At 37.4% G+C, this 11,839-nt stretch overlaps 1 protein-coding gene across 1 annotated transcript; it reads right to left on the bottom strand.

Moving 5' to 3' along the window:
* Positions 1–3,623: 3,623 nt before the first annotated feature.
* LOC126615748 (L-ascorbate peroxidase, cytosolic-like) lies at positions 3,624–6,343 on the bottom strand. The gene is made up of 10 exons (XM_050283641.1): positions 6,140–6,343; positions 5,832–5,961; positions 5,570–5,744; positions 5,359–5,424; positions 4,740–4,788; positions 4,538–4,623; positions 4,321–4,400; positions 4,122–4,224; positions 3,971–4,029; positions 3,624–3,864 (listed from the first exon to the last, which is right to left on the bottom strand). The coding sequence occupies exons 2-10, from the start codon at positions 5,948–5,950 to the stop codon at positions 3,849–3,851; spliced, it is 753 nt and encodes a 250-aa protein (XP_050139598.1). The 5' UTR covers positions 5,951–5,961; positions 6,140–6,343; the 3' UTR covers positions 3,624–3,848.
* Between the last annotated feature and the right edge of the window lie 5,496 nt (positions 6,344–11,839).

Genomic DNA, 11,839 nt, shown 5'->3' with positions numbered 1-11,839 from the left:
AGGTGATACCTATCCCGAGGACGAGCGCATCCAGGGACGTCACGGGGGTTACAACCCATCGACTTACCAATGAGTGGGCAGTTTTGTTTTCAGTATATACCTATATACTATTTATTTTCCCAGAAATTGAATTTATATGAAAGTATGTTTTCAATTGCCATGCATGCATATTATGAATTATATGAGTTGATATTAATGCATATATATATATATATATATATATGTGAATTGGTGCTGTGGACGCACAGGTGAGTATCAGGTGAGTTTTATGTTAATCATGTGAATCATCGATGATGTGAATTGTGTTGAGAGCTCATAACCTGCACCCCTGGTGTTAGTGCTTATATTATTCACCGCACCGCACACTCACCTTGGATCCAAGTAGGTGCATGTCGTACAGACCATGAGAGGGTTCTGACATGCTAGTCGTACAGACCACTAGAGGTGGTTCCGACTAGTAGGTGACCTTAGATTACGTGTGCAGATGATTGATGAGAAAAGCACTAGAGCGTATCATTACACCATTCTTGTCGTACAGACTACTTCAGGTAGTTCCGACTTATGTGCAAAGTAGTGCCGTACAGGTCACCGTGGTGACTCCGGCTGGGTTAGATATTGAGCTATGGAATTAACCGTACAGGACCAACTGCAGGGTCTCCGGTTAATTCATTATGTCACCTGTTATTTTGATGCATCTATGTTTTGTTATTGACATTTATGGCATGGCATATTCTTGGATTTGTGATAGATTGGTGACTTGTGACGTATGAGGTTTTATATGCTATTACGTTATTTTCTGGGAAAGTATACAGGTTTTACAGTGATGGGTTAGAAATGTTTTAAATGAAATGTTTTGGAAAACTTTGGTTTTACTGACCCACTCAATTTTGTTTTTGCGCCCCTCCAGGTTCTAATTAGCAGTTGGTGGCTCACGAGGTTTTCTTCGGCGTTCTGACAGACTTCCTGCATGTAGGACTCACCTGCGGGTGTTGTAACTTAATTATAGTCCTACTTGACTGCACCTAGTTTCTTTTATGCTCTGAAATTGTGTACTGCACACTTAAACTCACTCTAGTATGCTAGTTGGATATTACTGCTAGTAGTTGGTTTTTATTCCTTCGTATTTCTCATATCCTTTGCTTCCGCACCGCACTTTTGGTTATATCACACTCACGTGACGGCCAGCACACCTTGATTCTAGGATTAGGGTGTGTCACTGCAAAAAATTGCACATGTTCAAACGCTCGCGGATAAAGTATGACTTCGATTCAAATCTTGGCGAAACTTGAATTTGAAGCATCCTATCAAAGATAATAATGATGGATTTGAAAAACTTAGTGAGATTATTGTGGAATTTGCAGTTACGAAAATAAAAAACTAAAGAAATCAAGTGAGGGGGATTTGTTGGTGGAATGGATGCGCCAATTCAGTTTGGTAAGCATAGGAGGCGTTGGAGGCATAAGAGTCGTGGAATAAAAAGGCAACCTGGGATAAAAAAATGCAATATTAACTATTTCAATAAAATAAAATAAAAGCTGACATGAAAATATGTTGATAATAAAATGCTGATGTGTACAAACTTCAAGGACTTTGATCAAAAAGTAAAAAATAACAAGGTTTTAGTCAAAGAGTATCAATAATTAGAGACCGAAGCCTAATTTTCCCTAATTAATAGATTAGTCATTGTTTATTATCCTAAGAGATTCCTTTTCTATGATTGGTGACCTCCAATCATATATGTATGAATACTTTGTGCATGAAAACACAATGGTATCATGTCTTGGAAACATTATAGTATGATGGTGGGCCCTTTACTAGTTATGGGTGAAATTCAATGAGGAATGTATCATATTGAAAAAAAATTATCAATAAAATTATACTTAAAATTGTCATTCTAATTAATATTCATAAGGTTTACATTCTAATTCTCTATCTTTTCCCATAGTAATGTGGAAAATAAATTCCTTGACCAAATTATCACCTCATTACACTATCGGATAAGTTTGATTTAATATTACCATTCTGTGTGTGTTTCGTATTACGCTACTCGATACAAGAAGCAGTCACACAACATTTACAAAGGGAAATATTTACATGCACTTTTCAAGATGTCACCATGGCGCTTAAATTTAATAATACAATGTTATGTCAAACTTTCTCTTCCAACGGTAGATTCATGAATCATATAGCATGGGTTTTTAGTATAAAAGTTCAAAATTTTTCTTTGACAAAAAAAAAAAAAACAATGTTGACGGCGTGCAAAAATCTTTCAAGTTCATACGATTTCTACTATGTCTGTTAGTAAGGCATTTTGTCAAGCACAGAGTGGAAATGTCGAGATCTGCCGGGGCCATATGCCAAGGCCTATCAACCTGCCGAGTTCTGTCGAGCATGTATGATGAGGTTAGCCGAGCCGAAAAGGTTTGACTTTGCAGCCCAAATTGAAAGTGTGAAGACGTACAGCCCAACCCAAACCAGAAAGTGTTCACTCCAACAAGAAGAAGCAGTAGTAATTGTACTAGACCGTCTTTGGGTCACCCTTGGCAGCCTCGTGCTGCTTTTAACTGTATCGTTATCCAGTTAGCTTGACATTGTCGAAAACCACCCCCAAAAAAATTAAGAAAGCTTGAAGTTCAAGCCACACGAATCAACTAAGAGAGCTTACATGTAGAACGGTACAACAATAATACAATAACAGGTAAATCGTCAAAATGGTTCATGAGATTTGCATAACTCATCACTTTGGTCCCTGAGATTCCAAATCAATAAAAGTGGTCCCTCAGATTGTCCACCATCCATTATTTTGGTCATTCGGTTAAAAACTCTGTTAAGTGTCCCAGAGCTCTTGGCCGGAAGTTTAGGCAATTTTCAAAGTTTCGTAACTTAATCGTTTCTTAACCAAATTCGACTCATAATATAACAAAATGAAGATAGGAAAGTGTAGAATAAGACTATACCTATTTAGAAGCCCAATGGTTGCCGGATATTGCCGGAAAATAGCCTCAAAGTTGACTGATCCGAGTGAAAACTTGAAAACTAGCCGAAAACTGGGTAAACTTTAAACGTTCATAACTTCTTCAATACTCAACGAAATCAAGTGATTTAAAAACTAAAATCATACTTCTCGATGAGACGAAGAGAATGGTACCTTTTTCGATGGCTAACTCACCGTGGTTTGACTGGAAAACGACTTGAAAGTGGCTAACACTAGACCAAGACAACTACTTTCGAACCGTTTTTCAGCCAAACCACGACGATTTAGCCGTTGAAAAAGGTACTATTCTCTTCGTATCGTCGAAAAGTATGATTTTAGTTTTTGAATCACTTAATTTCGTTAATTATTGAAGAAATTATGAACATTTAAACCGGGTACAATGTTGTCATTTAGTATTACAATATAATAGTATCATCTTCACTTATAAGTAAAAAGTCTTCAGTTTGATTCTCGCCAAAAACAAATTTGTACCACATTATTGCTAACCCATTTCTAACCCGGTGAAACCTCTCAAGCGGACTAACATACATCCCTAGCGATGCCTTCGACATTCCAAGGGGCGCATGTCAGTCTCTCTCGTCGACAACCGAACCACCACATTTCCAAATGGAAAACAAAACCGGAGAAGTGAAAATTACAGTATTATTTAATCAACGAGGATGATTACCAGCATTCCATCCAATTTAAAAACATTCGTTCTTCAAATCGAACTAGAAGTCCCACTTCCTAAAATCTGATAAGATAAAAAAGAAAAGCACCAACTGCCTACAACCTCACAACCAAGAGGCATCCAAAAATACAAAAGAAAGGCGCACAGGCATTGGCTTCATCCCTTGTAGTTCTCCAGCTCTGCTTAGGCCTCAGCAAACCTACAAAATTAGAGCGACAAATCGTATTCAAAACCAATTCCACGCTGATTAAAACATTGAAGAAACCAGAACCGTTGGTGAAAAATATTGTAATTCAAAAAATTACCCAAGCTCGGAGAGCTTCATGTGAGATTCAGCATAGTCAGCAAAGAAAGCATCTTCATCCTGAAAAACAAAAGGATAAATTTAACAATCAGTAATTGCAAGTAGTTGATGAATAAGCACACGGAAGAATAAGTTCTACTGAAGACACGCACCGCAGCGTATTTTTCCACAAGAGGGCGGAAGACAGGGTCATCCAGAAGAGCCTTGTCAGTTGGAAGCATTAGAAGACCTTCCTGGTCTCCACCAAGAAGCACCCTACATATTCGAATAGCATTAGATATTATTTGTGTAGCTCAAATTCACAATGCAACTAGACATATTGAGTAAACATAGCAGGGAAACGGAACTTACTTGAAGTAGGAGTTGTCAAAGATAAGGGGGTTGGGAGTCCAAGGTCCTTCAAATCCAGATCGCTCCTTGTGGCACCTTCCCTGCAATATACCATAATACCATTACGCAAGTAGAAATCAGTACCGTGCATTAACCAAATAACAACTGATTTACGATCAACTACAATAACTTGGCACAATTTTCACAAAAGAAATCAAGAGAATAAGAGTTAACGTACCAGGGTGTGACCACCGGAGAGAGTAACAATATCCTTGTCGCTGAGGCCCATGTTCTTGCAGAAGACATCCCTCAAATGGTCATTACCTACAGCATTTCAACAGTAATTTTTAACTCAGTCTGTACAAAACATCCTCGCCTACAATACAAGGGAAGCATAAACTAAACCAATGAAATAAGATCATGTCAAAACATATATTTACCCTTGGTAGCATCAGGAAGACGGCCCTCTGGTGGTGGCACGGGGGCATCCTGGCACAACAACAAGATCATAAATACAACTAGTCCGTGCTTCAGTTAAAAAACTGACCAACGTCAAAAACGAAAGTTACAAAACAAACGCATCAATTTGAAGAAGAAAAAAAATCCACGACATGCATAAATAATAAAAAAGGAATACATAACGTCTACTGGAAAACCCGAGGTCAATGATTTAATGAGCTCAATTACTGGAAACGAGGACGATCCAGGACTAACCGATTGAATCATGAAGGCGCATTCAAGCAAACATGATTAATCCAACTAAGACGAGAAATTCCAATCTCTTTTAACGAACCCACTGAAAAGAGATGACTATCAAATGCAATACAACTTTCTACCTCGAACACATTTGAATAGTTGAATGCACCAGAAGCAAAAAGATTAACAAAAATTTCAAATGACCAAACGAAAACACATCAAAGATCGAAATATCACAAACAATAATTCAAATGCAAAGCAAGATTTGATATATTCAAGGTAATTCACTCAAAATATTCATGGTAATAAATCAAATTTACAAGCTCTAACTAAAACATTCGGAGACAATCAAAGCTTACTGACCGTCCTTCCTGGGTGGAATGGGACATCAGGCCCACCAGTAATCTCAACAGCAACAACACCAGCCAACTACACACAAAATTAAACACAAAATTACAACAAAATTATAAGATCAAATAAATCCCATTAAAAATAAACCCAGATAATAATTTTTTGAAAAACCCAAATTAATTTCCATAAATAAGATTTTGAAAATTGTTTTAATTTGAATTACCTGGTAGAAGTCAGCGTAGGAGAGGATGGGGAACTGTTGCTTGATGGGCTCCAAGAGCCTGACAGCGATCTCGAGACCATTGTTGGCCCCGTGAGCTTGCTCAGCCGGGCACCTCATAGTTCCGAAGGGCCCCCCGGTCTTCGTCTTGGTGTCGTAAGTTCCCGCTGAATGCCATCTGCACCCCACCACACCCAATCAAATCTCACTCCCACACAAACAGAGAGAAGGACTTAAGAGAGAGAGAAACAAGAGAAAGACGTACGCGATGCGAAGCATGAGAGGAGCGCAGTTCTTCTCGGCGATGAGGCCTCTGAGCTTCCTCCTGGCCTTGTCGACGGCCGTCTTGTACTCTTCGCTCACGGTAGGGTAGCACTTCCCCATGGTCAAACGTCCTGCAAAACAGTCAAACCACCAGAAAAATATCAGATCGGAATTCCAAACCGGCCGATAATCGATAATCCGACACTCAACCGGCTTGATCGGAGCCGATTTTCAGGCGGATCGACATTCGGACAAAAAACAACAGAAATCGGAAAACGGTGCCGTTTCGGCCTGCGAGAGAGACTGTACCTTCAAAGCTTCTTGTTGGTTGGTGAGTGAAATGTAAACCCTAGCAGCAGCGATGGAGTGGCACGGGGAGAGCACAAGCACTCTGGCTGATATAGGCGGGCCGTGAGGAGGAGAAGGTTCTAGTACTTTTGTCTCAGCCGTTGGATCTTTTCATGATCTTGCGGCTGGATTTGTTTTGTCAATTTGAACGGTTGAGATTCGTTTGGACGGTTGGATATGCGGTGGCGATTGAGCCAGTCAAGGCCTTGTTATTGGAGGAAATACCAGATTTTCTTGGACGGGCAAAAGATTGGTGGGCCCGCCTGAAAAAGGGTAATTTCAGAGGAAAATGGATGGGATTTATGTGCGGAATGACTAGAATGCCCCTTTGTTCGATGGTCGAAGAAGGGAAGCTAATTATGGTTTTGGATTACTTCTTTCTGCCGCCCATGGTTTTCATTAGTTTTTTTACTAAATATTTCAAAAGGATCAACTTGCCACGTGTAAATTTTTTTCATTCACATATTTTTTGGTAAAATTTCTTTCTTATTTTCAAAGATACCAAGACTAATCAGGCTTAGAAATTACGCGTCTGGTATTTAATAATGGTTCGTTGTATGACTTAGTTTAAATCTCCTCTCTCATTGTATAAAAAACAAGTCAATGGTTTCACAAATTTTTTTTCTTAACTTGACTTAAAATGAAGGAATATAGGAACCAAGGAAATCCATCTAATTTAAATGGTATGTAGACAAGCATACAAATATTAAGCCTCATTTAGAAACGAAAAAGATTTAAACTATTTTTGCCAAGTGACAATATTGACTGACACTGACAGAATAATAATGTCAAATAAAAATAATACGTTCTTAAAGTTATAAACAATTTTTTAATTCTTAACACGTTTTATATTACACTGAATTATTCTTCCATTTAACATTGTCATATAAGTAAAAATAATTTTTCTCAAATTTTATTTTTTGAAACAGCTGTATCGTAAGATAATTGCGTTACCAAAAGTTTTTGGTACAACAAACAAATTGGATGTAAAAAAAGTGCAGGGAAAAGTAGGAAAAGGGGAGGCAATGGAGGAATATATCAATGAAACCATGGAAAATTTCTTCGAAGGAAAACAAAAGAGCCGTGATGAGAGGGGGTGCCAAAGCGTTTACTTCTACATAAGGTTATTTTGGTCATTTGACGGTTCATAATTTCGGAGAGCGGAAAAAATATATGTTACCGCAAGTGTGAACGCCCTTGGATTCGGAAGATTCCATTTGCATTATGATTAAGTCACCCCAGAACAAAGTGAAAAAGTCACCACCTGTAATGTGATTGGCCAACAGAGAAGCAGTGCACGTCCTCACCTGTACTGATTCTTCCTACGAATTTTATTTGTCGCAAAGCTTTTAAACGTATTGGTTGGCGCTGTTAACTGATGACCAATAATAAGAAACCACGTTTGCATCCGTATGGTTGGGTGACAAACAACCACATGACAAAAATCAGTATCGCACTAGTAAGGGGTGCCCGTCGTTTTTAGAATTAGATGCCCCTTAGGCGTTTTTTTTTTTTTTTTTTTGTCAAACAATAAATTTATTATATTAATGATAGATTAGAAAATTGACGAGATTCCCGTGATGCTTAAGCTTTTTTTTTTTTCTTTTAGTCAAAGGTGCTTAGGCTTTGTTGACTTAGGCCAATTTGAGATTGTGATTTTATTTTAATTGTTTTTGTTGTGCTTTGGGAATAATAGGTTGTAAATTAAAATAGTTGAGTATTTGATAAACATGTTGCTGTCCTATTAGATAAAGAATGTGATTGTGTAAATCTTAGTGTATCTAGGCATATCTTGTATATTCCCTTTGATAGTTTAATTCATATTAGAGATGTAATTATATTAGACCATCTCCAATGGTGACCTAAAACCTAAAAATATTTAGCCCAGAAAAGTTAGATTTTAGCCCAAAAACAACTTTTCTACTCAAACCATTCTGACCTAAAATTTAGCCTCATATTATTAAAGAATGAATTAAGGCTAATTTTTTTAAAATTAACTTTTTTTTATAAAAAAAAAATTATGTAGACTATCCTAAATTAATTTTATGAACATTTTAACCTAAAAATATTTAAATTCCGATAAATTTTGAAAAATCACTAAATCAATACATGAAAATCATGATAACCTTTTCTCTTTACTTCCTTTTGCTTATCTCTACCTGAGGGCCTTGACAAAGAAGAAGTTGGATTTAAATAATTTTTTAAAATTATTCTAGCCGTTGGATTTAAATTTGGACCGCTAGATTTTTTTTTTTTTTTACCGTTAGATTTGATTATATTCGATTTAAGCAATTGAATTCAATAAATATATAAATATAAAACAAAACAAAAAAATTGAATGTGGAAACCAACGGTCCAATTACCACCACCACCTGATGAAGAAAAGTAGCCATTGGCTACAGGACAAGGCTGACAAACTGGGGGACACACCCACGTGGGTGGGGTCCCCCTCGGTTGAATGCAGCTCCCCCCTAGCGTGCAGCGCGTGGAGAAAGTGGCAGTGGGCAAGTGAGCTTCACAGCCCACTTTTCACTCTCATTCGTGGGTCCCAGCAGCTATTTGTGGGCAAAATTTGTGACCAGTATTTGCCTTCATTTTAAGTTTTAGGTTTTAGGTTTGGTTTAGGTTTTGGGTTGGAGTGGATTTGGGGGGGGGGGAAATTTAGGTTATAAGCCAACATTGGAGATGGTCTTAGGGTAAGGATTCTACCTATTCTTTTACTATAAATAAAGGCATAAAGGGGTGATACAACATGCACCTCAGAATTACATATCTCTCTGTTGCCGTTGGCCCTTCTCCCTCTCTATCCTTTATACAGTTCAGTCAAATAGGCCTACAACATGTTATCAGCACACTTTTGCCATAAACTAAGGAACTGAATGATTGTAGGATGAGGCTCTCTTATACAACATCAAAAGGCTTTCAATTGTTTTTTGCCAATCAGGTTCTTCTAGAATAAATTAAGATATTTGAAAAAACATCGAAGCATGAAAACATTCCCCATAATGCATGAACCCCCTACATTTATATTTTCCTTTTAATTATATATATTGTATATATGTTCATATATTTTGTCAATATATATACTCATTCATGCATTACGCATTTATGCTATGTGGAATTGTGAGTCAAAACAACGAAATTAATTTAGAAGCAATTAGGGTTTTTAACCTTAGAATTCAAAAAAATTGAGGATTTTTGCTGGCACTATCGTTGGACCACCGCGCTGGCCTGAAGCCCAACCGCATGGGGAACGGTGTCGTATGACACCCTAGACCATGCGCGTAACCCTTATAGGCTTACTACCTCTCGAACCCAACCAGACTTCGGCCTGGGTTGACTACCACATGGGCTTGTAGTCCCCAGTCCAACTCGAAGCCCAAACCCACATGCCTGGAGCCATGTTGGGCTTATCCATGACAGGGCCTGAAGTCCCGGCCCACGCCAGCAAGACATGTTGCTGCTTGCTGGGCTTTTGCCTTGCCACGGCCCACATACCGCAAGCTTTTTTGCTTGGTAGGCTTGTCTTTGCGGCCCTTGCCTTGGGCTGGTCTTACCTCGTGCACCAGTCTTGGCCCATAATGTCAGCAGTTTTGCTACTGGGCTTCCCAGCCACTCGGCCCATGGCCTGAAGCCATGTTTAGGTTGCCCCGTTGCAGCCACCTAAGCACAATATGCCCTTTTAGGGCTTTGCCCTATTTACGACACCCAAGCCCAATATTATTAGGCTATGGTTTTTCGAATCCAATGCTAAGTTTTTTATTCTTTATAATTTAACCTGAATGTTATTATTATTTTTGCTTCTACGATCGACCTTGTATGATCCAATCTATTGAATTAATTAAAGTGACCAGCAGTCCATTAATCTGAAAATTAATTCAAAATTATTGGCCTGAAGTCCACTTTTTGGCATTAACGATTCAATAAATTATTTCGTTTCTTTAAACCATTGACTATCTTTCATAGTCCCGACACACTCACACTTAGGTTCATGAATCAATTCACTACACTTTATTGTATATTGTATTCTATTTTCTTGCAGGTACGCCTATATATAAATTGAACGTTCATAACTAAATCGAACCTGTAGATTCGAATTTAATGTCTTTGAAACGTGAAGTTTTCATTCAAAACTTACCACATGAAACCTGTAGCTTTCATGCTTAAATTAAACCAATACATATGTCACGCCCCGACCACGAATAAAGACTATTCACAAGCTAGGGTGTGAGGCATATCTTATCAATAGAAATAAAATCTACAACCAAGATATGATGGAAAATAAAATTAAAATTATTTGGAACTGATTACACAATACATCGTGTAACAAAATCTTACATAAAATTTATTGAATACGTAGCGAAATAACTATGGTGCACAAATTAATTCACAATAAGAACTACCAATTAAATAATAATTAAATTGTAACAATTCTTTCAAATGCATTAAATATATGCAAATAAGATGGATGAATGCACGCACTCCCTTCTAATCCCGTCAACATATACCTAAAGCACCCAAGCCTGCATGTCTCATACCATGCTAATACCACTTGGATTTGAATACCTGAGAATATGAGTTAACTCCCGTTCATCCCTTAAACCCAATTTTTGTAATTAAATTCTTAGTTTCCACTTTCTACTTTATTATACATGCACTTCACCCGATGTCCAATTGTATATTCAAGCCATTTCCCCAACGCCTGGCATATACAAGATTTCATTGTTTTATAACCAATCGGTTGCATACTCAAGCCCTTCCCCCGAATCCCTGATATATACAAGGTTCATTATTTTATATTCAAGGCAAACTTCAGCCCTTGAATATCTTCACAACTCAAACACAACTTAACTCTTTTCTTACTTTACAAGAATGTTTATGTATATGCCATTTAACAAGGATATCAATAATTACATGCTCTAAAACATATGCAACACTAATCAATTTGTTAGTAACCATAGTAATATAATCATAATATTAACAACAAAGTAATAATCTTTAACATCAACATAAATGATAAACAATACACTACCATTTCCTTAATTTTTTTATTGTTTCTATTTCATTTCCTCCCTCTTGTTCTCTTTCTTCCTTTGCCACTTCCCCTTCCTCTTCTTTAATATAGTTGAAATTCAACATATGTAACAGGAGTCGGATTGCGGCAAAACTTCCATGAAAATGAGCGAAAGAAACTAGAAATGTTGGTCATGCAAAGAGGCTGGTAGAGAAGACTAACTCAACCAAACATCAGCTATTTGAATTGGGGTACAAGTCAGCACATAGATTGGATTATAGTGGTTTTTTGATATGTTATAGAGGAGATGATAAGGAACAAATTTTGTGAAGGAAGTGTTTCGATCAGAGCTACGAAAAATGGGGTTATGGTACTCATAACATGGCTGTCCAGTTTTTTGTGAGATTAGATACTAAGTTGATATTTCAAACATATTGGACAATTGCATTGTTGATTTTCCTGAAATTTGGATATATCATGGTAGAGAGATAGATGAAGAACTCTCATGAAGAAAGTACTATGATATAATCTATGGACGTTGGTGTTATAGTATGTTAAATAGGCGGAACGAATTTCTAGTTTTTTGATATCTTTCTTTTAATAGATGAAAATGACGTTGAGTTTGGTGGAGAGATTTGTTGGGTAAG

Source organism: Malus sylvestris, chromosome 3 (assembly GCF_916048215.2).
Source record: "Malus sylvestris chromosome 3, drMalSylv7.2, whole genome shotgun sequence".
NCBI classification, from domain to species: Eukaryota; Viridiplantae; Streptophyta; class Magnoliopsida; order Rosales; family Rosaceae; genus Malus; species Malus sylvestris.
This window is presented reverse-complemented; position numbering and strand designations above follow the sequence as displayed.

Excerpts from the sequence above, each read along its gene's own strand:
- LOC126615748 (XM_050283641.1), bottom strand. The coding sequence starts at position 5,950 with ATGGGGAAGTGCTACCCTACCGTGAGCGAAGAGTACAAGACGGCCGTC. Across the intron at positions 4,624-4,739 it reads TCTTCCTGATGCTACCAAGG|GTAATGACCATTTGAGGGAT; the intron begins GTAAATATATGT and ends GAAATGCTGTAG. Across the intron at positions 4,401-4,537 it reads TCTCCGGTGGTCACACCCTG|GGAAGGTGCCACAAGGAGCG; the intron begins GTACGTTAACTC and ends GGTATATTGCAG.